Source organism: Cryptotermes secundus, unplaced genomic scaffold (genome assembly GCF_002891405.2).
Source record: "Cryptotermes secundus unplaced genomic scaffold, Csec_1.0 scaffold395, whole genome shotgun sequence".
NCBI classification, from domain to species: Eukaryota; Metazoa; Arthropoda; class Insecta; order Blattodea; family Kalotermitidae; genus Cryptotermes; species Cryptotermes secundus.
In genome coordinates this window covers 96796-123712 of record NW_019742967.1, presented here as the reverse complement: position 1 = coordinate 123712, position 26917 = coordinate 96796, and the positions used below count along the sequence as shown (strand labels likewise).

The following is a 26917-nucleotide window of genomic DNA, read 5'->3' as shown; positions in this document are numbered from 1 at the left end:
TGTTCAGTCATTCCTACATGCTATCTTCAACATCCTAATTCAGGAATGTCCTTCAATTAAATGCAGCAATGTTCAGTCATTCCTACTTGCTGTCTTCAACATCATAATTCAGGAATGTCCTTCATTCAGAGAAAGTCTAGTCATTCAGAGGTAGAATCTTCAATGGCCTGATTCAGGAACTTCAAAAAAAAATGAACATAAAATTATTACAAATTTTGTTAACTCAGAATATTAATAAGCAATGCCTGAAACCACAAATATTTGTCTTTATGGCAGGAATTGGAGCTTCTGAAATAATTAAATGATTTCATCCATATCAACAAGAAAATACTGTTACTCAATGGATTTTTATGATCCTTAACTACAACAAGGTAAATATACTGCATAAGAAGGAACCTATTAAGGATGAAATGTTCATACATTTTGCACAGAAAAATCAGCTGATCTTAAGTGTTCTTTTAGCTCAGAGGTTTAAGCACAGGGGCTTCTAATGCCTGCTTGATATTTTACTCACATGGGAGTACAATTTATAACAATGGCCACATACAAGTAGGAGGTCAAAATTTCAACCAACAAAGGCTTTCAAGAGAGCCATGCATGCATTATACTAACAATGTCACACCACACCTTTCACAATCTACATAAATAATCATTCACAATTGATAGGCTTTGACTTCAACAATATTACATTTCAGCATCCTGTTGCACTGAGGTATATAACTTATAATCTTGTTTTCCATCTATAATGCAACAATATTAATTTAACATTAATATTTAATTCACTAAATGTTCATTACATGTTTAAAATGTCATTAGAATTATTAAAATATACATTCGGTGTTTATGCTACATGTTTCAGCCACACAAGGCCATCTTCAGGCAACACATCCTTTTAAAGGAGTCTGCTGCACTGTGCGCTTGGTCAAATTGTATTCTTGAGGCACGTCGTTGTTGTTATTGTTATTAACTTCTTTGAATTCTGATGCTGTAGGATGAATTTCTTCCTATCTTATATATTGCGGATGTTTTCATGTTGCAATGGGTGTGTCACCCGCTTAGTTGTGTGTAGCTAGTGTTGCTTTGTGCTCCTTGTACTGATCAGACAGATCAGATACATCTAGTGTTGCTTTGTGCTCCTTGTACTGATCAGACAGATCAGATACATCTAGTGTTGCTTTGTGTTCCTTGCACTGATCAGTTGGATCAGATACACACAACTAAGCAAGCGACACACGCAATGAGACACAAGAACAGCTGCAATATATAAGATAGGAAGAAAATTATCCTACAGCATCAGAATTCAAAGAAGTAAATAATAATAATAATAATAATAATGACTTAATGAATACAATTTGACTAAGTACACAGGGCAGCAGACTCCTTTAAAAGGATGTGTTGCATGAAGATGACCCTGTGTGACTGAACCGTGTAACATAAACACTGAATGTACATATATTTTAATAATTCTAATGACATTTTAAACATTTAATGAACATTTGGCGAATTAATGTTATTAAACTAATACTGTTGCATTATAGATGGAAAACAAGACTATACGTTTGATTTCAACAATTCTCCAAAATGTTTTGGGGGGTCCTTAGATGAGACAGTGGGGTGACACCTATCCAGTTGTGTCCAGTGGCAGAATAACTCTTTCCAATGGATCCGACTTGGCAGTGGCCTGACCACATTTTCACCCAAAGATGAAAAGACATTCAAACAAAACAAAACAAAACAAACTCCTTTATTTTAGTCTGCAAGTGAACTATACTGACCAAGCGAGCGACTGCCGCTTGTCAGCGAGAAAGACATTCACTTTCCAAAACAATGTATTCTGTTTGAAACACTAGATGATAGAAAAAGTCTAAAACACCAGTAACATTAAATCCAATATACCATCATTAAAACACTTTAGAATTAATACATATGACCTCTAAATTTTCTGCTGAAATTCCATAAGGCATTTCACTTGTACTGTATCAGGCTTTGTAACCACCACTAGTTTTGAAAGTTCAAAATGGAATTCCTTATGCTTTGTGATAAATTACAGTTAATGAATCCCATGGAGTAGAGTCTTTCTTAATAAACTAATAGTTTTCTTTTTTTATTGCTAGTGGGGTGGGACTAAGTCCCTTGTACTGTGGCCACTTCTGGCCTATTGTACCAGCCCCAGATGATAGGTGAGGGTGATTGTGGAACAACTGGTGGAATGAAGATTGGCAGGGGAAACCGAAATACTCGGAGAAAACCTGCCCCAGCACCACTTTGTCCACCACAAATCCCACTTGACCAGACCCGGGATCGAACCCGGGCCGCCACGGTGGGAAGCCAGTGACTAACTGCTTGAGCTATGGTGCGGCCAAACTAATAGTTACTCAGAATTTTATGGAACTCAAAGGTTCATTACCATGTTTACGAAAGCCCACCACTGAATCCTATCAACACTTCCATTCCTGTACCTCTATGCTTGAAATCTCTCTTTCCTTCAGATTTTCTTATTAAAAATTTGTACACATTCCTCTTTTATACCATGCATGCTACATGGCCACCCATTTATCCCTCCTTCATCCGATTAGCCTAACAATATCTAGTGAAAAACAGAAATTATGAAGCTCCCCATCACGAAATTTCCTCCATCCTCCTGTCACGTCCTCCTTCTTAGATCCAAACACCTCCCACAGCACTTTCCTTTCAAACACCCTTTGTCTATGTTCTTCCTTTAATGTGAGACATCAGGTTTCACACCCAGATAAATTCCAGTTACTATCATCGAAAAAATCTTCATTGCTGTCTTCCTACTCTGCATTGCTACCATTTTCACAGTCACCATTTCTTAAGACTCACAACAAATGTACTACTGAACACCAACCACCAGGACAGGCATCCATATATTGTAAACTACCATAAATCTACACATGAGCATAAAACAGTACACAAGAAATGGATAGAACATCCTGAATTCATTGTTTCTGCGATTTACAAACTTACCAGAACACGATTTTCTGTCTTGTCACCTTTTGTTTCCAACCTGACAACATTCTTGAGCAATATTTTGACGCGTTTTCCCAGCAATGACTTCACACTCTCTGCGAGAAAAAAGAATTACCACATAAAAAAAAAACTTGTCTCCTTTCGTACAAATTGTTCCTGATACTAAACATGAAGTTATGAAATTCAACACCGTTTATGGAACCCTAGGGCAGAATGAGCTCAAGATACACGTGCTACGTCAAATATGTTTTATAAACTGCTCAACAGGCAAAATCTTGATTTAATCTTGAAAAGAAAAATTCATAATTACATTCATCCTTTTATTTGAATCCTTTTACATTTATGCAAGGAAATAGTAACAGTCAAATTGTCTACCCTGAAGGTGGAGGTGGCAGATTTCTCCGAAACGTTGGTAATATTTACCACACTACACGACGTCATATCCCTGAAAATAATAATCTTCTGCTAAGTGTGTCTGCTTGGTGACACCACGTTTGAATTAGTCTTTATCTCTTCGGGTTTTCCTACTCTACTTTTAATCAACAAAACTGGCCAAAAACAATCCCTTATACAGGAAAAAGAAAACATGATATGTCAATTTTATTTACGTTTTCTTAAAAGTGGGGTGTGTAACTTGTGCGACCTGAATGGGTAATTTGCGTGCACCAGTACTAAAAAAGAAAACCAACATTTTATGTGTAATAGCGAGGAAATTACCGTGAAGAGAGTAGCTTAACAAGAATTAACGTTCACATATACACACACTAAGTAAATACGACCTCAGACATGTAAACAACCTCATCATGCAGTATCAATGGTTGACTTTACCATTCAAATCCTTCGTGAGTTGTGATCTTGTGGACATCTTACTGAAATACAGAGGGCCGTCATAAGACACAGCGCTATGTTAGTTGTTACTCATTAAAACTGCGCATTTCTTATTCACTAACCTACACACACCACATAATAAAATAAAAACTCAACAACGCATTACAATGCATACAATCCATTGCAACTTCCCCTAACCCACTGGCTCCTCCACAGATAACCACAGATTAGGTGAGAGTTCCACGGACCAGTTTCACTGACCGACACGCAACGGAGTTCTCCATGTGTTCCAAAATGACTCAGTTAAGTTGTTTTTGCCCAATCCAATTGTCGATCTTCTGTGGTTGATGTATGGCGTAGTGTAAACATGGCAGGCTCAGTGTTGGAAGCCGTGCGCAACGTACATAAACCGCTTATTTTCCAAGGTACAACTCAGTGAATCATTTATATATTATATGCTTATACAGTTAGAATTTTGGTTTAAGTGCATTGTCTGAGTGTACGGCATCCGTTGTAGCATATCCAACCGTAGAATAGTAATGAGGTTAGGTTAGCCATCCCTTGATTTTACCATGCTATTGGAAATTAAAAATGTCTGGTTTATGTTGAGATTCTGATTCTGTAGAGCGAAAACATGGCATTTGGAATTGTTTACTACATAACATTGGCGTACAAAAATTAAGGGGTTTGTGCAAACAGATTGTAAATTAAACATGGGTTAGGGAGAGACGTTTAGGTTAGTCTTTGTGTGACGCAGCACACTGATTGCATTCTCTCCTGTGTGTTCCAGAGCAGGCACCCGTCCGGAAATCTCATCCCTTTTAGAACACCAGGAACCATATAGGAAGTATTGTGTTCTGCTGTCTTGACGTGTAATTGAGAAATATCAATCATGTCTGTTCAAAATATAGATGATCTATGTAGTGAATTAACTACCATTTTGGGTGACTGCCTTGCAAGTGGTAGAATAAATGAAGCATTGTCTGTTATTTACAATGTTAAATATGATCAGTGCATAAAGGATAAGAGCTGGGATATTATACCTTCAGTCACGAAGTTTCTCATACAGGAAACTGTTGATAATTCGCCTGAAGTTTTTGACTGCTGTGAAACGTTGCTCAAAGAAATTGCTGAAAAATCCAGTCCAGAAGAAGCACTGTTAGAATTCCTGGAACAAGCTGAAAGTTTTGAAAATGATGTGAAATTCCTTGCATTGCTAAAGCCAATTCAAATAATATTGTTTAAGTTGCCAAAAAGAAGAAGGCAGTCCTTAGAGTGGTGTCTGAATATGATTGAGTCTCATGTTACATCACTGCCAGTCCCTGAAAACTACAGACTAGAGGGAGAAGAAAGAAAGCTCTTGGATTCAGATCCTTGTGTTTGTCGCATAACAAAAGTATATGGAGGAATTGTGCCTTTTTGCAAGCCTTTTGTAAATGAAGTGTCACTGCGACAGAGAGCTGAATACCAGAAAAATGTTCAGAGAGATTTACTTATATGCTTTATCCTCCAGCTTTTGGGGCATCCATTAGCATTCTTAGACTTGGAGTGTTACGAGAAATCAAGCAGTGCCATCAGGTCTATGACGGAAGAACTGTTGACTTTCTTAACATATCTTGCGGGTGACCTCATGGTTTTCCTTGAATATGCAGAAACAAGAGAATCTGAAAGAAGATCAAAGAGAAATGAGAACTTTACCACCGGAAATAGTGATGAGGACATTTTCTGTAGAGAAGATAAAGTTCCAGTTTTATCCATTGCTATACTATACTATCTCGTACTAGCAGAACATATTCAACTGAGTGAAGCTCCCTGTATATACTCACCATTGTATATCTTCCAAAGATGCTTGTATTTGATAGTGGTTCTAATAAAACATTCAGAAGAACTTGTTGTACGCAAGGGATTGTTGTTAGCAAATGCTGTATTGGTAACATTATCAGAAGGCAGTGTTCCATGGAACATACTGGAATCGCCAATACATAAAGAATTTGTGGAATCTCTTTCAAAAGTCATGATTTGTTGTGAAGTGGAGAGTTTTAGGAAATCTGCAGTCCTTATATTACGCAGTTACTTGTTTAAGTTTGATGCCAAAGGTCGATATTTACTGATGTTGAATCTTCCAACAGTTGTAAACCATTCAGGTATCTTAGGCTATTTGATAACACAACTTAAGGATATGATTATTAATGCACTGAGCAGCACCATGACACTAGCTTACTTCACTGGCAAGACTCTGTATGATCTGATGTCAATATATTGTTCATTAGAACATGGGGCTGAAACTGATCTTGTGGAGAATGTCGATCAGATTGTTTCAGCCCTTAACTTAATTAGATTCCTTGCCCTTCGTGACCGAGAAAATAAAACAGGGATGTGGGATTATGTTGGAGTTCTTGAGAAATCTTTGCTTGAGCCTCTCAGAGAAGGCATAAAACTTTCCAGAGCACATTACAAGCTGATGCTCAGAGACCTAGAAGAAGAGAAGAATGGCATGGTGAACAGTGATGGACTGACTAGAAAGTCGAATGTGGCAATAACTGTTGGAGGTCAGATGTTACCCAACTTGACTCATGAAAATAAAGTGACAGTTATAACATCAGCTTTGAATTCATTTGAGCTCATAGAGAGTTTGCTGAGTCGCGTGAATGAGTGTATTGACAGCGGTACATTGAAGTCATGAGACCCTTCACCTTTATGTAATACAAAATTGTCTTCATATGCAACATTACTGCAGTAAAATTGTAATTATGTTGAATAAATTTATGGTAATATGCTATGTTATTTGAATAATAAATACATTTCTCTTTGCACACATTTATTGCAATGTACTGTCAATCAGTAAAGTAAATAAATATTTGAAAAGCGAAAATGTGCTGCTCTGGAACAAACAGAAGACTGCAGTATTTGAATGAAGGAATCATATTAGAATTTAAACACATTTTTAAAAATCAGTTTCCAGTAGTAGCAAAGTATCTTTGAAAGCAGCAGCATATTTTCTTGAATACACATATTATTTACTAGCTCCCCATATTGACAGAAATGTGAGTGTCTTAATTTATACTGTTCTGTACCAATGTTCAATCTTGTCATACAAATGGAGTGTTGCCATTTGAGATTTTGCTGAACATCCAACATATGAGTGTCCATCTACTTCACAAACCAGGGCACATCATACCTTGTGTATGCAACCTTACAGAAGAAATGTCTTGTGTGAGTATGTTTGAACGTCCCACTGGTGTATGAATGCTGGAAGAATGTTGAATATATTATCCAGTATCTTAATAATGATGACACAACAATCTGTATCACTGCCTAGTGATAACACACAGATTTCCACAGTAGACAAATGTAGCATTGCAGTAAGCACAGCATAAAACAACAGAATATCATTCCCTTATGAATGACTTCATCTCAATAAGTTTCCTGTTTCTTCTGTACACCAAATTAAATATAAATATCACCAAAGGTTAGCAAAATGACAGTTTATACAAGCCACATATATAGCAGCAAACAGAATTGGGTTTCTAGATAGAGAGTAGACAATGGATAATGTCCAGAAACATAATATTTGTAAGAATGGGGCTATATGTTATTCACACCGATATATTGGGTTTTTGGACTTTATCCATCGTCCTGGTTTTTAAGATAACTAATAAAAACACGACGTTTCGGAAACTGGATCTGTTTCCGTCCTCAGGTGAAGGAAAACACCTATTCTGTTGGGTCCGTTAGAAAGAGCTAGCCTCAATCACTGGACTGGATATCAGTGTTTTATACACCATCGTCAGAATCCTATAGTAACTACTATATGTTATTACCTACACCATTCACTTCATCCCATGACACTAAGATCTCGTCTGATGTACCACTTATGCCTCTCAATGAACATCTGAGGTTCTTGTGATGGTGACTGTCTTCAAGGATGTGGCACCATATAGTCTGGTAGAAATTGACTAATGGTTTGGAGGGATGCACAGCCTCCATCTTCAGGGTCAAAGAGTAAACCAAGCAAGTAGAATGACCTGAGCAGGACGAAGATACTGTTTTTTTTTTCCACCTCCCTCCATATCATTCTCAGCCCTAGTTAGTTTTTGTCTGCCCAGCCACCCACACCAGTGCTCTTGCCTCCACTCTTCCTGTTGATCTTGTTACTGTCCAGGCCCACATGCACCTCCCATTGGTTACTTGTGTTCTCCCCCATCTCTTTGGAAGGAAAATGGCCCTTATGAAGCCCCATAGCCCTTCTTTCTTTTTCTTATTGGTTTGCTCAGGGCTTCTTACACCAGAGGCTGTATGTTCCTCTAAAATGGCAGTAAATTTCTATCAGAATACATGATGGCACTTCCCAGCACATCTGATATAGCTGTATTCCTTCTTTTACTTGGAAGTGTCATGTCATCTTCCAGGTTTGCGTGGGTTATGGATTAACCGCAGACACAGTAATGATAGAACTACAGCTGAGTCCTCAGCATCCAGTGAAGAAGAGAGCACAAGTGAAAAAGAAGATAAAATAAAAGAGAAAATATTGAGAGCATCTTTACCATTTGTTCATGAACACGGTTGGACCAAACACGCAATTAGTGAAGGTTTGAAATAACAAACTGATAACAACTGCCCGGATTTATCAATTATGTATTGATGTGATTCACAAAATAATGCAAATTATAATTTTGCAGGGGCAGAGACCATTGGCTACCCTGGTACTGCTCACGGTTTGTTCCCTCGAGGAGGAGCAGAGCTCATTCAGTATTTCTATGTCACATGTAACCAAGAACTTGCCATGGCACTAAAGAAGGAAACCGAAGCCACACCTGCAGACATATCAAAGTAACACAGTCAGCTCTTCAGGTCAAAGCCTAGATGTGCATGTCATATAACTGCAGTATCCTTAGGGGTACAAGTATTGCATAAGTGCTGAAACTTCAGGTTCTGCTACCAGAGAGTTAGTTAATTAGTAAGATGGATTTTACAGGGAAATCGGCTGTGAGGATGGGAGGTGGATGGAACTGGCTCAGGATCATGTCCAGTGGTGGGCTTTGGTATTAGTGGTGTTGAATTTTCATGTCCTGCTACTAAAGCTTAGTTAAGTATAGGGCAAAAAAAAGCTAAATGCTATCCCTGTAACAGGCCATGGAGGCCCAAAAACCCTAATCACTTTAGATTCCACATGCTGATGTACCAGTCAACTACAGAAATGTGAGTGTAGACATCTGCATATTCAGGCTCAAGTCTAATTACAGTAGACAGGCTTTTATTTCATGATTATGTAACTAAGTTCCATAAACAAAAAAGAAACATTGTATTAAAACTATAGTATTCTAAGATGACACCATGTAGTTTGGTGGAGGGTCAAAGTAAACTGTGATGATGGAAACACCAAGTTCTTTCAAATGTTGGTGCTGTCAGTGTAAACCACCTCTGAGGGTGTCTCATCATTAATCACAGATATATATGATCATTAGAAAGTCGCAACATTCTGTTCTCAACCTAGAGCAGGATCTAAACTCGATACTGGAGAGCTTGTACAAACAGCGAACATTTCTTCTCTAATGTTACCTTCTCAGGGTATGATGTACAGAGTATCTATCAAACAGCATGGTGTCACATGCCAGAAAACCAGTTCTTACTGACTGCAATGAGAACCTCAAATGTCATGAGGTTCGGCACACTTCTTCCTTTTCTGCGCTTACTGAACAATCATCACTGTTTCCAGATCCAAACTGCCAGCAGCATTCATTCGAGGTGCAGTTGAGAAACGTCTACGTATGATTATTCCATACATTAACAAATGGCCACAAGCCCTTGGTATTATGTCACTCCCTGCAAACGCTCCATCGGCTTTGGCCAATCTCCTTACCCTGGTGGACGATATCTGCTATTATGCTGGAGACAGATCAGTTGATGTAAGTCACAGTAATAGCCACAAATACCAGTCTACTGCTTATCTTATTCACATTGCAGTGAAAGTTCTCCCTGCGCTTGATTAAACACCATGCCATGACGATCTATGGGGGAAGCAATCAGTTCCACATCCCGGCCACTTTGTTCCCAGGGAAAGAGTCCCTTGTACCCATGGGACAGGAGACTGGGTAGGCCTCGGAGCTGGCCTGAATACTGCAGAGAAAAAAGAAGTCCGTCTTTGCCAGGAATTGAACCCTGATTCACTAATCATCCAATCCACTGACTAGTCACTATACTGACTGACCTATACCCTGCTCCAACATACACTGAAACTACCAGTCCTGGATTGAAATACTAAAGTAAGGAAGGTATGGTATCGGTTTGTTCAGTGATGCTTTCTTTTTGTTTGTGGGCTGTTTTACAATGTTGTGTGAACAGACTGTATAGTATAAAATGGTATGACTGATGAATTCAAAAGGATTTGGAAGGAATCAGTCATGGCCTGATTGAGGAACTGTTCTGATGTTTGCCTGGAGGGACTAAGGAAAACCACAAAAAACCTCTGCCAGGGTAGGCAGTGTACCTGAGATTTGAACAGAGAACCTCCTAAATAAAAGTCAAGGGCAACTGTGCTAGACTGGGCTGCTGAGTATGACACTTTCTGTTGCTCAGAATACATAGCAGTGAATGAACTGGAAAGGATGTTTTGGGCTAGGGTTAGCTGAGTTTAAGCTATGTCAGTGTTGCTGAATGAGAATATCCCCCTTGCAGTTCAGCTGGTACACCCGAAGGGTGACTTTAGCTGGAATCTACAAGGTGACGGAACTCTACATGATACAAGACAAGTCAGCAGACTTTGACGAAACGTGGAATTTCCTTGGCCGAAGAATTGAGGATGTGTCTCATCTCCACAGTTACCTGCACCAATCGGGAGAGGCATCACAAGTCGCCAAAGAAGCTGTGGCTGCAGCATTCATTACAGTACGTCTGTATTCTGACAAGTTTTGTGTACGTTGTGATGTCTTTTTTATTTCTCAGGCTCACTTTCAAAAGGAAAAAGTTTTTTACACTTGTACCCTTTATTAAATGCTGGGATGACAAGATTGAGTTGGATGAGATGGTCAGAGTATGTGTAGTGAGGTGAATGTAAACTTGGCCCTGTGCTTTTAAATAAGCACAACACCCCGAAGACATATGGGGGGGGGGCAGAGATCTAGCCCCAGACATACTTAACATTGGCACTAGCTGGAAGTGAAAAGCCTCAGTCGCTTTACCTCCAGAGTAAGAGCCCCCAGTATCCACTGGACAGGAGGCTCAGTGGGTCCTAGGGCCAGTCTGTAGGCTGTGGGGAAGACAAAAATCTCTTACCCCTCTCAGGAATTGAACCCAAATTCCTCAGCTGTCAAGCCCATAGCCTAGTTACTATACTGAAATATGCCAGCTCATGTATCTCATATGATAGATAAGAAATTTATATAAAATATACATCATTCACATTAAAACACATTTGTTTGGAAACATAAGTCTATCCTTTTCTACACCACCCTCCCGTTGTTGTGTCCATGTTTCCTCTAATATACATTTATGATCCTTGTTATTGTCAATTTTTACAAATTTTGAATTTGTTACTTGCTTTAATATTGCTTGTGATGTTTTATTTAGCCCTACGAATATCAGCATGGTGTTATCGTTAATTTTATCTTCATTATATAAAGATTTATTATTAATATATGCATTTGCTATTTTTGTGTGTCTGAATGTTTTCTTTTTATATAGGGAGTTGTATGTGATGATGTATGTTGTTCATATGCAAGTTGTCCCTAATGATTTTATAAATGTGAAATGTCTGCCCTTCCTTCCTGTCCTTATGACATCCACAGTATCTGTTATTGTTGGCCGCGCCATAGCTCAAGCGGTTAGTCACTGGCATCCCACCGCAGCGGCCTGGGTTCAAACTCAGGTCTGGTCAAGTGGGATTTGTGATGGACAAAGTGGCACTGGGGTAGGTTTTCTCCAAGTACTTCGGTTTCCCCCGCCAATCTTCATTCCACCAAATTCTCCATCATCATAATCAACCAGGGCAGGTACAATAGGCCAGTCAGTGGCCGCCGTGCCGAGTGGACCCAACTGGACTCCATCCCCCACTAAGCGAATCTGTTATTGTTCCATATGTATGCTGTGTTTAGTGTATCGTAATGTAACCACTACATAGAACAGAATTTTCTGCATGGCAACATTAGAATGCTAGTATCCGAGTTACTGTCAAGAATTTTCTTCCAATTCTACGTTCAGTTTCAATGACATCAATATTGGAGATCAGATTTAAAACTTAATTTCTTTGTAGACTTTCACGTCTTTTTTATATATTACAAGACATTTCTCGGCAGTGCTTGAAAATCTGACAGTAACACTTACACTCTCTTGTTTCAGGCACGAAATATTCTGGGGCTGAATCTGGGAAACAGATAGCAATGAGGCCTTCCTGTAGCTGCAAGTAATGCCACAAATTCACTTCCACTGGATGCTTGAAACACATGTACAGTTATTTAGGTAGAACTAAATAAACATGAAATGTTCAGATATGTCACTCATTTTTATACCTCCAACATTATCATTAACATACGCGCAGCCAGGGCTGCACCATAGCTCAAGCAGTTAGTCGTTGGCTTCCCACCGCAGTGGCCCGGGCTTAAACCCGGGTCTGGTCAAGTGGGATTTGTGGTGCACAAAGTGACACTGGGGTATGTTTTCTCTGAGTACTTCGGTTTCCCCTGCCAATCTTCATTCCACCAAGTGCTCCGCAATCACCCTCACCTATCATCTGGGGCTGGTACAATAGGCCAGAAGTGGCCGCAGTACAAGGGACTTAGTGCCACCCCCCACCCCACTAGCAATTAATTAAAAATGTGCAGCCTGGATAGCTCAAGCGATATAGTGACAGGCTATGTGCTGGGTGGCCATGGTTCAATTCCTGACAGATGCAAGAGGTTTTACTCTTCTCCGTATTGTCCAGACCAGCTGAGAAGCCCACCCAGCCTCCTATCTGATTGGTGCTGGTGGCTCTTCCCTTGAAGGTAAAGTGGCCAGGGTGTACAGCTGACTACTCACCTCCCTCTTGTAACAAGTTAAAGAATGTAAAACTACCTCTACTCCCCTATGTCTTCATGGCATGTTGCATCACTAAGCAGGGACAACTCTTTCTCTCTCTCTCTCTCTCACACACACACACACACACACACAAAGGCTCCCATTTTGCAACAAACACACTGTCCCCTTGACAAACAACAATTGATTAACGCTGTTTAGGGAAATAATTGTCGTTTATTCTGAGAATCATATGAAACACATAAATACAATGCGTGGGAAAATGCAGAGTTTCTGAATGTTAAAGCAGGTGGTACATATAGTTACCACTGTGCTTTAAAAGGTTAACAATTTATTACTTAGTGAATTATTCTCACAATGCTCTCCAGCCGGCAGTCACTTCAAAACAGTCCCATCTGGTGCTGAAGTAAGAATAACTGCTCGTCCTTAGTTTTGGAGGACCAATACCACGATGTGCACTCCAGTTCCCAGATAGTTTCACAGTTCACACTCTGACTTATTATCACTTAAGTATTCTCTCTTCACCATTAACTTCAAGACAAAACCTCAGTGAAACAAATCTACCAGTTCTTGAGGTCTGAAAATGATTTCCTACGCACTCATTCAGACCCAAAAATTAGGCCTTAAATTTTAAGATCTTGAATTTAAAGACCAACAAATGTACAATTGGGCCTTTCAAGGAAACATTTCTTAAGTACATGAGAATTCTTCAAATTCATTTTTAAATTATACAGCTATTATCATGCTACACTACAATAATGATGAAAATGCCAGAACTCTGTGACACATCCAGAATGGCATGCAACATATACAGTAATTAAGTAACAAAAATCACAGGTCGGGATTGTCTCATACTGCACCAATCAAACATCATTATTGTACAATATGGGCGTAAGAATTGTGAGCTCAATTATAGGAAACCTTCATATCATTATGTGCCCACAAATACCATGAAGAAAAAGAAAACAAAACTTTTATGAAAAACACATATCATAACCAATCAACTTTCAACATTAAAAACCTCAAACAATCAAATAAAACTTCAAAATATACATAACTCACACAACATAACTAGAATATATTTCAAATTATGAGCTAACAGGAAATATAACTATATAACGAAATTGATCCTATTACAAGTTTCAGATATATTCAAAGAATATGGCTTTAAGGATTAATTTCCTATATCACGCATAATCACTCGACTATTCCAAGGTCATGGAAAGAAGTTGTGCGGACATGGGAATGACAGCACTTCGGGGTTCCCCCTCTCCCCCTCCAGCCACAAATGACTCATATCAATCAGCCCAAAGTGTTTGTTGCTAATGAACAAGATGTTTCATTCACTGTTCAATCTATCTCACCGGGGATTCATGATCTATTTCAATGCACTCTCAGCAGCTCAAATTATATAGTGTTGAATGAATGGCAACTGAAAACGATGTGGAAGGAAGTGGTCATGGTCTACTTCAGGGAACTATCCCAGTATTTTCCTAGAGGACTGGAGAAGATCACAAAAATCCTCAGTCAGGACAGCGGTTTCCAGCTTGAGATTTGAACTGGGCACTTCCTAAATATTTAGGTCGTTCAAAAATGATTGACACTCCCTCTCCATACCCCTGAAGAATGGTTCGCTATGCAAATACAGAAACTGCGGGACCGATGGCAAAGCTGCATAGACAATGGTGGGGAATACCACTAATACAATCTGTATGTATTTTGTTCCAATAAATGGTTACTGTGAAGAAACCATTCAATGTCAATCATTTTTGAATGCCCCTAGTACAAGTCAGAAGTGTTACTGTCTTAAGATTTGAGCTTCTCACAGCAGTGGTTATGAATAATTCTATGTTTTGAGATATTATGCCATATGGTCTGTCAAAAGTCAACCGACATTTTGGAGGAATATCTTGCCTCCATTTTCAGGGTCGAAGAACAGGCAAAGCAAGAAAATAGCATGAAAGCAGGTTCCTTGCTGGGCTTATCCTTTGATCCTGGAGACATAGGTAAGGTTTCCCTCCAAAATGTCAGTTGACTCTCAATGGACTACACAGCATTATCCCTGAAGAGAGATCTCTGACCCTTCAATTCAGTGTTCAGTTACTGGCTTTTTGTGTTATTGCATATGAAGAATCAGGCACCATCTTTAGATATGCAATAAGTGATGAAATATAGCAAGCAAATCCTTAAAACCGATGACTGTGTCTTCCACTTTTGTGGAGAACTCAACCTAGACATGGGCAAAAACACTACAAATTTTTTAAGAGAAAGTAAAATGCCAAACACAAAAAGCAAAGAATGCCTGAACATGACAATTTAACATAAATTCATACATTCGGTGGACTATAATAAAATATGTATAAAATATGCATCATTCTTTGAAATGAAAATCTCACTAATTCTGTCTTCAAAGACACCAGTAACTGTAACTAATAGTGACCTTCCTGAATGTACCCTTTCAGTCTGTTGGGCAAAGGAAGTTTCTGTATGTTGTCCACCCTGGTGTACTGGCGTATAACAAATCTGCAGAGATACTGGAGAGATCTTACTTGTGTGAATCGTGACACAGGTCTCGCTAACCGAACAGGGAATGCTGGGTAACCTGGAGCCCGTGGACGAGAATAACAAAATACAGCAGATTCTGAATAGGACATAGAATGATTGATCAGTTCCACGATGCTCGAGAAGCCTTCCCCTCCAGGAGTTGCGTAGAAGCTGAACAGACCACAGCTGTGTTCGATACGAGTATGAAACGTCTTCCCTGAACTTCGGAAACTCACACTTAGGAGGTAACGGTCTGCTGATGAATCACGTACAAGGAATGCTCCATCAGGTAGATCCAATAATTTTTCTTCTGCTTCTTCTCGTGAGATTGGTCCCCAGTACCAACCATATTTGGCCAATTTAAACAATTCACAAGTCAAACTCCGAGAAGTTGGACTAGGCATTGGTTCAGCATCCCCACCAATGGTGTGTCTGATAATGTCACATGGTTCATATTGCACAATCCCAGCCTCGTGCACATTCAGGACGAAGTTATGGGCCTCACTGTAATCTGAATTTTCTGTGTCACAGTCATCTGTCCTGCTCAGTGCTTCTAAGTCTTTTCCAGAGTCCATGTCTCTTCTCAGTGCTGGTAAAGCTACTATGCTGCTGTTAGTAGTGCCATTGGTTTGCATTTGGGGCGACACACTGTGGAACCTGCACACATTTTGAACAACATCAGGAACTTTCCGTGCTGCAAACAGTCCTTCCTTTCGTTCATGCAATGATGTCACACTTACTGGTGTACTCTTGCTGTTGTTACCTGAGCTTCTAACAAAACGAAGGGGTTGTGGTACTGGACATATAGCCCTTGACAAGCCTTTGGACTTCCTAGGATTTTTAGATGTAAACCCTTCATTCGCAGAGTCTTCACCCAAAGGAAATGAATAGTTACTGGACGATTCAACACTTTTAAAGGTATGTTTTGATTTGCATTTCATTGGTCTAGCACCTACATTTGTTTTTAACTGAAATATTTTTTTCAAACTTTTAAAAACGCCAAGTTTATGTTTATCAGCTAACGGCCTTCCTGTACACTTACACCTATCACTATTTCTGTCCGGAGACATTTCCTTTTTCGAACAAGTCATCCCAGTTTCAGCCGTTTCGCCATTTGCATCTTCTAATGTTTCACAGCAACACACATGAGCTCGAGGTCCATTCTGCCTACCACTTCTCCTCACTATTGAATCTTTAATATAATTCAGACTCATTTTACGCATTCTTTTAGATTCCTCGCCACATCGAGGGCTTACAGCCATTCTTACCTAGAATTAAACTTTCCTCAGAACACCTTATCTACCACAAATTTTACCTGTGCATTCTAACACACCATATTCCTTTGAAGTCGACATATATCGAAATTTTGAATCGAAAAATCAACACAACTCTCGAAAGATATATGATTAAAGTGTTACAGGTTTTCACAGAATAAGCTCGTAAAAAAAAATAGAAAATATGTCATCTGATTCAGAAGACGAAGATTTTGCAGAATATGGAACTCCTCTCGATCCTCTTGATGAAGGTACTAAAAATAACTTTTTTTATAAATGCATGACATTGATCATGTCGATTCGCGTGTTATAGGTTATGTATCTTTATTTTATGTATCAATGTATATGACTTACCATAGAAGCCAAACAGGTTTAGTTTCTATCCACATCGAGTCCCATCAGTGTTTGAAGCCTTCTATTCAATTGTCTTGTGTCCCAGGTACCGGTCTTACCCGTAGAACCATGCTTTATAAAATAATTCTGTGAATGTGAGGGAATAAAAAGCTATAAGTTGAATTTCTCCCTGAGTGAGTGAGGAGTACTATCAAGCTACTTGTCTTTTGTGTAAAGATGAACTTCCGAAGAAGAAACCCTTCACTCTGAAGGATCAAGTTGCTGCAGATAAATATGGCAGACGCAGGTTTCATGGAGCTTTCACTGGAGGATTTTCAGCTGGATTCTTTAATTCAGTTGGTTCGCTTGAAGGATGGACACCATCCACATTCAAGTCATCTAGGTCTGATAGAGCAAAGGGAATGCAGCAAAAGCCTGAAGATTACATGGATGAAGAGGTAATTGACATATTTACTGTGTACAAATAATGCACTGAATTCTTCTCTGGCATTCAGCCAAATAGAAATTGAGTTAATAACCAATGCTTCAGCGTTGCATTCATTTATCAAGTACAGAGACATATTTTACATACAGATATACATAAAGTTTAAACATTTTAAAATAAGCACAAAAAATATTTCAGTAGAGTAAAATCATCCACAGAGTAGGAGGAGTGAGTTAACAAGGGGTATTTTAATGTGGGCTAGAATACTATTATGTCACAATTGAACTTCTGATTGTCAGTGGAATTGAGTAACTAGATATCTGTATAGTATATGAGTACTTCTCCTTGATATTTAGTGAGGTTAGGATTTGGCATGTGAAGGTCATATTTATATCTGGTATTTGAATTGTGTACATCTGTACAGGGTAATTCATAAGTCCCTCTGGAAACCCCAACAATAATTTACAATCACTCTGTATATCAAATACATGATATTGATGTCATCAGTTGATATAAATTCTGTACTAAGTGATTAACATCAAGCCAGTATCTTCAGCTGTGCCAGTTTTGACACACTCAGGGAGTCAGGGTATGTGGTAATGTGGTTGATTGAGGCACCATGCTACAAACTGGAAAGTCATGGGTTCGAATGCCAATGATGTCATTGCATTTTTCAGTTTACGTAATCCTTCCATCAGCACTATGGCCCTGGGATCAACTCAGCCTCTAACAGAAATGAGTGCCAGGAATCTTCCTGGGCTCAAAGGATGGCCGGCTGGGGCGTAAGGCTGATAGCCTCACTGCCATCCGTGAGCTGATTGTCTAGAAAATGTGGGAGCCTAAACGTTTCACAACCGTATAGGCCTCCCCAGCCTGTTACGAGAATATCTTTACCTTTTTATACTGATCCAGCCTGAGTGGTTTGTGGCATGCAAAGGGTTAATATTAAGAAACCTCATATCGCAGGCATGGCTTTTTTCTCTGCACTAAAAACATGTCTCTGAAACCACTCAGTAACCCATGCCTGCAAGAGTGACCCAAAATCCACATTTATTTTAATAAAACTATATAACCAGGTTTTGTCATTATATGAAGAAGCTTATGTTTGATTTGCTTAATGCATTGGAAGTTGCGAACAACCAGTATAAGTCAGTTACTGAATGGTCTGTCAAGTCAGTAGCATTTCTACTTTGTACTTGGGAGGTCCTGGATTCCTCAGCTTGGAGGCTGGCTATCATGGCTTGAGTTGTTCATGGGTTTTTTCATTCCCTCGAGGGATATACTAAGGTGGTATCTAAAATTATTACAGCTACCCCCTTCCACATTCTCCTAAATTCGTTACCAATCCTGTCATTTAGAGTTGGGGTGACTGAGTCAGTATAGTGTCTAGGCCATGGGATGGAGACCAAAGAATCGTGGTTTGATTTCTGGCAGGAGCAAGAGATTTTTTCTCTTCTCCATACTATGCAGGTAGTATTGAAGTTTTACGTTTTGCCCTTTACCGTGCTGTCATTGAACACCATGGATCTTAACTGCTGACAGTGTCAGTAAATAAACCGTAAATAAATAAAATAAATATACTTGAGTCAACTGAACATTTTAACTAACCATTCACCCTATTTCATAGGATATGGATGAATTTGGAATAGCCCCAAAAGTTCTTCGTGCCACAAGTGACTTTAATGAAAGCAGCAAGAAAAGATCACGGATGCACCAACTTTCAGATGGACCCATTCCAGGAGAACCAGCCTTAAGGGAGCTGTTACAACCTGTCAAGTAAGCCCAATCCACCATGCTGTGTGTTTGTAGGAGATGTATTGGCATAGTTCATTATTCCTAATTTTGTGCTTTGTTTTGTGACCAGACTAACTCACAGGTAGATTCTAAAGGGATATGACAGTGGTGTATAACACTCAGAATTACTGGGTTTTTGGACTTTGTCCATTGTCCAGTGTTTTAAAAATGGGTCCTGCAGAGTAGGTGTCTCCCCCCTCAACCTGAGAACAGAAACAGACCCAGTTTCTGAAGCGGTGTGTTCTCTGGTTTGTAGAATACTGGATGATGGGACAAAGTCCAAAACCCCAATAATTCTGAGACTAACTCATATTTATCTATCTTACTGATAAGCAGTGTTCTCCCAGAAATAGGTAAAACAAGAGAGATTATAGTTTCATATATTTTCATCTGGGGAACTAAGTGTAATGGTCTGATGGGTCTGGTGGGTACAATGGGCTGTTTCACTGGAGGTAAGGCAGAGAGCAGCTGTGGCATGAAGTTGACCATTCATCTCCATTTGCTGCCAACGCTAAGAATGTGTGAAACTGTCCCTCCACTCCACCATACATCTTCATGTATACTTAATTAGGTAAAGGGGTACATTAAGTTTACTTTTACTGCATTATAAATAGTTTAATTAGTGTAAATGTTTACAGAGAAACTGTTGGAATGAAACTTTTGAGAAAAATGGGTTGGAAACCCGAACAAGGAACTGGACCAAGATTGACAAAACTAGAAAAGAGAAGAATGAAAGAGGAATACAAGAGAACAGCAGTTAAAGTGTATGGTTGTGCTTTGCCACGAGATGCAAACAAAGAAGAAGAATCTGGCAAAGACAGCCCATGTTCCACAGATGATGAGGATGATGCACAACTTTCCTTTGCACCAGATGATCTTGGTCCTATCTTATGCAAACCCAAAGACAATTCTTTTGGCCTGGGATACAAGGGTTTGGATAGGCGGCCGATCCTGTCAAGCCACATCGATCTGTTTACACCAACACCGCTAAGAATGGAGGAGAAGAACAAGAAAGTGTTAATTACAGGCCAGGTAATCATTGTATCAGATACAACAAACTTTATTATCATTTTAGGGTTTTAAGACCATATCATTTTAGGACCAAATTTTTGGTCACTGGCAAGATAATGTGAAGCAGAAATGCCATATATGAAATAAATGTTGGCATACTCTACGTTAGTAAATCGTGCCATCTTGATTCATAGTTATTGCTACTTTGACAACTGTTTACATTTTCTGTTCCAGGTTATCTCAACAAGGTCCTGAGTTTGGTCACAGGATTTTGTATCACTCTATATCTTATCTACAACAAATGAAAGAGAACTTTAACAACTGCTTTCTTGTAAGATTTGAGGCTTTCACGGCAGTNGTGTTAACCGACGTTTCGGAGGAATGTATCGCCTCCATCTTCAGGGTAGAAGAAAAAATATAAGAATTCTGCAAGCGAAGAGACCGTGAGAACCGGTAAAAGCAGACCAGTCTGCTTTCCTTCTACCCTGAAGATGGAGGCGATACATTCCTCCGAAACGTCGGTTAACACCACATATACACGGTGCCAAATCCCAGAAGACTGCTTTCTTCAACTGCTTTCTTGGTTAACTAACCCACTGATTCGTAACATTCTGCATCTTGTGTCCCCCATGGGAGCTAGCCTCAATCACTGGTCCAGTGATTGAGGCTAGCTCTTTCTAAGGGACCCAACAGAATATGTGTTTTCCCTCACCTGAGGACAGAGACAGATCCAGTTTCTGAAACGTCGTGTTTTTCTTAGTTATCTTAAAACCAGGACGATGGATAAAGTCCGAAAACCCAATATCTCTGCGTGTTATACACCATCGTCAGAATCCTATAGCAATTATTTTAATATGATATTGATCATTACTGGATCTAATGGTCCACCCAGTTGGCAGTTAAGTTCTACGAGCAGAACACGTCCAACCAGTTGAGAAACACTGAACTAACCAAGTCCATGAAGCAGAGGCCTTCTTTAAGATTTGGTGGACATTCAGCTATACTGAGGCCATAAAATAAGTCCCGTGGATTAATCCTTTCCACATTACCCTTGAGCTATTGTGCTTCTTCCTCTGGTATACTTCCATGTAGTCCCCTCCAGCTTACCCACCATTCTGCTCACACAAATGCTGGCAGTGATAACACTGGCTACTTTGGGCCCAATACCACGGGAGAGGGCTGGAGGCAAATACAACACTGGGGTTTTTCATGGTTTTTCAACAGTCCCTCCAGGCCAATAGGATAGTACCTTGACTAGGCCATGACTGCTTCCTTTCAAATCCTCTCCACTTCATCATTCATCAGACATCCTGCCATTCAGTGTTAATACAGTGTAGATACTNCCCCCCCCCCATCTTTCTGTTGTTCAAACATATTACAGTAACATGAACTAGTCTGTAAAATGTCCATAAAATGGCAAGGTATCCTGTAAGTCAGGAGGTTAATGCATAAAACTGATCACAGCTTGAAGAGTACTCTCTTCTGGGGTGTGATGCCATATAGTCTGGTAGAAATTCACTGACTGCTCTTGCTGGTTGCTTGTTTGACTTATCTCTGACCTGAAGAATGTGGAGGCAGTAGATTCCTCTAAAGCATCTGCAAACTCCTACTGGGCTACATGGCATCACATATCAGGAAACAGTCACTGCTCTGAAAGCCTCGAGCCTAACATAATCACGGATCATTTTTCCCTCTCCCCAGGCTTTTGGTGTTGGAGCTTTTGAAGAAGACGATGAAGACATATATGGACGAGAAGACATGTCTCAATATGATTTTAGTCTTGACACTGAAACTACAACTTCAAAGCAAAAGCACCAGATCACTGCAACTGCCTTCGCCAATTATGCCGGAAATATTTTAATAGGCTTTGTTCTTGGCACAAATGCAATGACACAGAAGAAACACTTCCCTCCTCCAGTACTTCCTCAGGGATTTCAACCAATGCATGTCTTGAGGAAGTCAAGATTTGAGCCTGCACCTTCAGAGAAAGCCTCTCTGAGCAAAGAAAAACAGTTGCTTAAATCAAGAACGAGGGGTCTTGAGCGTCATAATCTTACAGCCACCGATAGGGCACTGATCTTAGATGAATCTACACCACAGGTGACTGTTCAGAAAGACACTATGACGAGCGCAACACTTGAAGAAAATAAAAGATTACCTACGGAGGAATTGAAGATAAAAGAAAAGTTGGAAATATCCGTTAAAGAAGGATGTAGTCAGTTCCGACCATTTGTTGCTTATCCAGAAAAACAGAAGCGCTATGAACAATACCTTACTCTAAGCAAAGTAGGACAGAAAGGTACAGTAGACTTACATATGAAGTTAAATAAAAAAATTAGAAAATTTTGACAAAAATCACATAAATGCTATCCTATTTTTCTGTGCAATTGCCATACTTTTCAATGCATCTGGTCCAGTGGTTCACAGGTTTCCTCATTCCAGGGCCTAAATCCATTCTTGGACTCTCTCTTTTGATGACTAATGTTCATTTCTGACCCCGTTCCACTGATGATGATTCTTTAGTTGTCCCAGAGATGCTGATTGGTGCGTTCCTTACTGTCAGCACAAGTTACTGTTGAGGGCTGCTCAGAATGTTTTTCAGCACTTACCCACTCTGGTTTGAAACTTTCATCTGGCTAATGTAGTAATCATGATACTGAATTGTTTGACCAGAAAAATAAGATCACAAATTCTTCTAATTTGGTGCATTCTCTCAGTGAAGCAGCCATGTTAAATATGTTGCAGTGTTATCTGACTAACTTCATGGAGCTGAATCCTTGAGAAGCTAGCTGTTGTTCAGCCGCTTAAGAAATTCCCGAAGGTTCATTGCCATGTTCACAAGATCCTGCCACTCCCTACTCTGAGCCAGATAAATCCAATTGACACCTCACATCCAACTCCTCTGAGATGCTATTTAACATTATTCTTGCATCTACACCTACAGTAGTTCATCCAGCCTCCTCTTCAGTGGCTACCATGATCTGTTTCCTCAGAGAAAGGCAACCAGGGCCATCCACTGGTGCGGTTAAAAATATGTGGAGCTATACCACAATTCCTGGTCTGTCTTCATGGCATGGTGCTTAATCAAGCACACGAACAACTTTACTTTTACAATACAAAAGCAGAAACTCTGCATACTGATAGCAAAATTTGCACTTTGTTACAGATCGACTGTCATACATCCAACCTCTGACAATGACTGAATGGGAAAAGGAACGCGAGCGGGTTGAATTTGAGCAGGCAGCACGTCTGTATCAGCCCCTGTCAGGTGTCATGAGTGATCGATTTGTGTTAGCATCTCAGCCAGATGACTTGAGCACTCCACTGCCATCTGTTAGCAAAGCTGTTGAAAGTGACAGTGAACAGAGGGCTGCAGCCAAGCTGAAGATGTTTGGCCGTCTCACAAGACAGGAGTCTGACTGGCGGCCATGCAGTTTGCTCTGCAAGAGGTTCAATATCCCGGAACTCTATCCCGGGTAAATTGCTGCTTAGTGTACTACATCAGTTAGTGATCATGAACATGCTTGTACTTCTCGCATGTTTGAATCATAAAGTTCTCATACACTTCCTAGCTTATTTAATTCAACCAGTAGTGATGGAGACATCTGTTTTCATCGCTATATTATTTATATATTCTTTATTTATTTACAAAAGCTTTCACTTATTAAGGGCTGTATCATCAAACATGATTAGTGAATAACGTATCAGAAAGGTTGTGGAGTAAAACAGTTATGGCCTAATTTGAGGTGCTATACTGACATTTGCCTGAGACTGAGGAAAACTACAAAAGACCTTAGCTAGAATATGTGGTCTCCAGACTGGGATATGAACTTGCAGCCTCCCAAGAAACATTGACTGCTGAACCAAAATGTTCAATTTTCACTGGTATCACAATTTCAAAAAATTTACTTGGTCTCATGGTGTAATTTTATTCATAATGTGATATGAAAATATTATCTTGGGGTGAAGTCTGTGGTTTTTAAAATGGTGTTTTTAATAAAAATACCTTGTATGCAGTGTGTTAATTTTGTTAAATACAGTAAACAGCACAGGTCCTAACTGCAAACTGTTTTGAATCACTGTTACAGCAGCGACGAATCATCCAAGGCTACACAGAAGACTTCATCAAATTTCTCTGTCTTCAGTTTTCTGGATGCTGCATCTTATAACACAGCACTGAAAATTCCTGAGAGCTCTGACGAACCTATTAACGACATTCCATCTGCGGCAGAGTTTCCAGAAGTTACTGCAAAGCAAGAACTAGAAGTAGAAAAAGATGATACAGAAGCCAACACACATAACATTGTCTCTCAGGAACAGAAGTTTGATGACTCATTGCTTGAATTTCCAGATCCTCCAGCTAAAATTGATTTGTATAGAGCCATCTTTCTAAGCAGCAGCGAAGACTCGGATGATGAGAGTGAGGAAAAGGCTTCTGGAAATTTGACCAAAGCAAATAATTCAAAACAAAATGTACCCCAAGAAGGAGGAGAAACAGAAGAGAAAACTTTATCATTAGAGAAACTTCTTACACCTTCTGAAAAAAACACCGAAAGAAATATGTCACCACCTAGAGGAGTATTTGCTAATCTGGATTTGGATGCCATTAATGCTCGAAAGGAAAAATCTAATAAAGTGCCTGAAAAGAAGGAAGAGTCAGATGTGTGTAAGAATAAACAAACAACAATTGACGACCATGTGGAACGTGAACAAAATGACGGGTTAGAACAACTTGCACAGGACATGTATGGACCTCAATTACCAAGTATTTCTGTGTCAGCTACTGCAAACAGTACATCCCTACCTTCAGTGAAGAAAGTACTTCCCAGTGTAGTAACTTCAGTTCACAATGAATGGGTAGAGATTACAAAGAAAGATTCTCACAAAAACAGACACGGTAAGAAACACAAGAAATCATCAAAGCACAAAAAGCATAAACACAAGAAAAAAAGGCATTAATTTTGCACTCTAAGAGAAAATACAGCACAACCACAGCTCCAGAAGTTAGTCACTGCCTTCCCACTGCAGTGGTCCACATTCAGTCTCAGGTCAGGTTGTGTGCGATTTTTGGTGGACAAAAGTGGCTCTGGGGCAAATTTCCTCAGAGTACTTTAGTTTCCCCTATCAGTCTTCATTCCACAGAGCACTCCACATTCATTAATCATCCTATAGACTTTTGATACTGACACCATCATTAAATAAGCAACTTAAATAATCTCTTATTTAATGTTCAATTTCAGTGATCCAAACTAATAATCTCATTGTTATTAACTGCATTAGAAATTTTCCTCTGCCTAATGTTCAATAAATCTAAAATGGGGGTTTTGCTGTAAAGGCATTTGTTAACAGACTGAAATATTGTCTCATTGTATCACATAAGAGTATAGTTCAATACATAGTAAGAAAATACATATTGTTACATGTACACCCGTTGCTAGGCTATGTATTGGTAAACGAGTTCCCGCGAAGACAGATTCTTGGTAAACAGTTGGTTGCTAGGGTACATAACAATAGCTGAGGCTGTGTTTTCTATGTCATCCACGCTGAGCAGCGGTGGAACAAGGGGTTATGCAACCCATTTCTAAGCAACTGCTCGGTAAACACATTTATGCACAGGCAGCAACATCACACAACAGTGGATAGAGACCAAGCGGCGTGTTTTTCTGACGCGGTGGTTGTAGTTGGTTGAGGCACTGTACTACAAGCTGGAAGGTCGTGGGTTCAAGTCCCGATGAGTTCATTGTTTTTTTTTTCAAGTGACCTAATCCTTCCAGCCGCACTATGGCCCTGGGGTCAATTCAGCCTCAAACAGAAATGAGTACCAGGAATTAATTAAATAATTTTCCTGGGGAGTAAAGCACAGCCAGCGTGTAAGGCTGACAACCTTACCGCCATCTTTGAGCAGATTGTCTAGATAATGTGGGACCCTCAACATGTCTCACAATCCTATGGGTCCTCACAGCCTGTAACAGGGACAGCTTCCCCCCCCCCCCCCTCCCTTTTTTTTNACCACACTGAAGGTTTGTAGGGTACAGTTCAGGGGCAGTTACGAGTCAGTTGTAAGCTGGAGGAGTGAGTCCAGAAGAATTTTTAGTTCCAAGGTTCTGGAGTTGTTGAAGATGAAATAGCAAGAAGACTTCATAGCGATTTGAAATGCTAGTTTCTGTGTTGAGATCCGTTGCTAGGAGACGACTAGTGGAAACTGAGAATTCTAGTGCGTGTGCAACGGTGAACTGGAAAGTGTGTAAATCATCACTAGCACTGTATTAATGGTAATTAAGAGAAAGAGAGTAACTGAACTAGAACCCGTTATTTTTGTGACACATACCCGTGACAGTATATGTATACACATAACCTGTATTACAATGGCTCATAAGTTGTGAATTTTCAAGGTAAAGCTGGTTACTATTTTCAAAGATTTATGATTGTTTTCATCATTTCCTGAAATTAACGTTTCTTTTAACCTGAATACAGTACCCATTGACTTTTACATCTGTTCACCATATAAGAATTTGTTACTGAAATGAACTTTTGTTATGATAATTACAGTTTTTATATATTGCACTGAATATGTATGGTTTGAACTTCAGAATCAAGGAGCCATTAAAGTAGGCTCCAGCCTAGACTCTTAATATTTATTGCATCTATTAACATCTCACTATTTTACATGCACATTTGGAGCCATGAT

General features: G+C 39.6%; 4 protein-coding genes across 8 annotated transcripts in view; 2 read left to right on the top strand and 2 right to left on the bottom strand.

Moving 5' to 3' along the window:
- The window catches only part of LOC111873499 (F-actin-uncapping protein LRRC16A), a 68497-nt gene extending 64482 nt beyond the window's left edge, over window positions 1-4015 (bottom strand). For 3 of the 4 annotated variants that reach the window (XM_023868264.2, XM_023868265.2, XM_023868266.2), the window contains exons 1-2: window positions 3820-4015; window positions 2989-3086 (exon numbers count right to left, since the gene is read on the bottom strand). In XM_023868264.2, the coding sequence (XP_023724032.1) occupies window positions 2989-3086; window positions 3820-3856 (135 nt within the window). In that variant the 5' untranslated portion in view covers window positions 3857-4015. The remainder of the gene's footprint in view (window positions 1-2988; window positions 3087-3819) is intronic. The other variant, XM_023868263.1, reaches the window with a different exon arrangement.
- Window positions 4016-4112: 97 nt separating this feature from the next.
- On the top strand, window positions 4113-12301 carry LOC111873529 (ubiquinone biosynthesis protein COQ9, mitochondrial). 2 transcript variants are annotated; one of them, XM_023868308.2, is made up of 6 exons: window positions 4113-4244; window positions 8229-8408; window positions 8499-8649; window positions 9536-9725; window positions 10495-10704; window positions 12154-12301. In XM_023868308.2, the coding sequence occupies exons 1-6, from the start codon at window positions 4187-4189 to the stop codon at window positions 12190-12192; spliced, it is 828 nt and encodes a 275-aa protein (XP_023724076.1). In that variant the 5' UTR covers window positions 4113-4186; the 3' UTR covers window positions 12193-12301. The 2 variants fall into 2 exon arrangements, with proteins under 2 accessions (XP_023724076.1, XP_023724075.1); XM_023868307.2 differs by lacking the exons at window positions 8229-8408; window positions 8499-8649; window positions 9536-9725; window positions 10495-10704; window positions 12154-12301 and adding an exon at window positions 4610-6640 and having other exon boundaries at window positions 4134-4244.
- A 1313-nt stretch (window positions 12302-13614) lies between these two features.
- Window positions 13615-16719, bottom strand: LOC111873515. Its single transcript, XM_023868291.2, has one exon. The coding sequence runs from the start codon at window positions 16632-16634 to the stop codon at window positions 15258-15260; it is 1377 nt and encodes a 458-aa protein (XP_023724059.1). The 5' UTR covers window positions 16635-16719; the 3' UTR covers window positions 13615-15257.
- A 46-nt stretch (window positions 16720-16765) lies between these two features.
- LOC111873512 (G patch domain-containing protein 1) lies at window positions 16766-25699 on the top strand. Its single transcript, XM_023868285.2, has 7 exons — window positions 16766-16897; window positions 17217-17437; window positions 19052-19200; window positions 19857-20250; window positions 21931-22528; window positions 23396-23705; window positions 24318-25699. The coding sequence occupies exons 1-7, from the start codon at window positions 16831-16833 to the stop codon at window positions 25186-25188; spliced, it is 2610 nt and encodes an 869-aa protein (XP_023724053.1). The 5' UTR covers window positions 16766-16830; the 3' UTR covers window positions 25189-25699.
- The last annotated feature ends 1218 nt before the right edge of the window (window positions 25700-26917 follow it).

What these genes read in the sequence shown, in the direction of transcription:
- LOC111873529 (XM_023868307.2), top strand. Translation starts at nt 4,712, where the DNA reads ATGTCTGTTCAAAATATAGATGATCTATGTAGTGAATTAACTACCATT.
- LOC111873515 (XM_023868291.2), bottom strand. Translation starts at nt 16,634, where the DNA reads ATGGCTGTAAGCCCTCGATGTGGCGAGGAATCTAAAAGAATGCGTAAA.
- LOC111873512 (XM_023868285.2), top strand. Translation starts at nt 16,831, where the DNA reads ATGTCATCTGATTCAGAAGACGAAGATTTTGCAGAATATGGAACTCCT. An exon ending in AAGATTACATGGATGAAGAG is followed by an intron (nt 17,438 to 19,051) that starts GTAATTGACATA and finishes CCTATTTCATAG; the next exon opens with GATATGGATGAATTTGGAAT. An exon ending in GAGCTGTTACAACCTGTCAA is followed by an intron (nt 19,201 to 19,856) that starts GTAAGCCCAATC and finishes AAATGTTTACAG; the next exon opens with AGAAACTGTTGGAATGAAAC.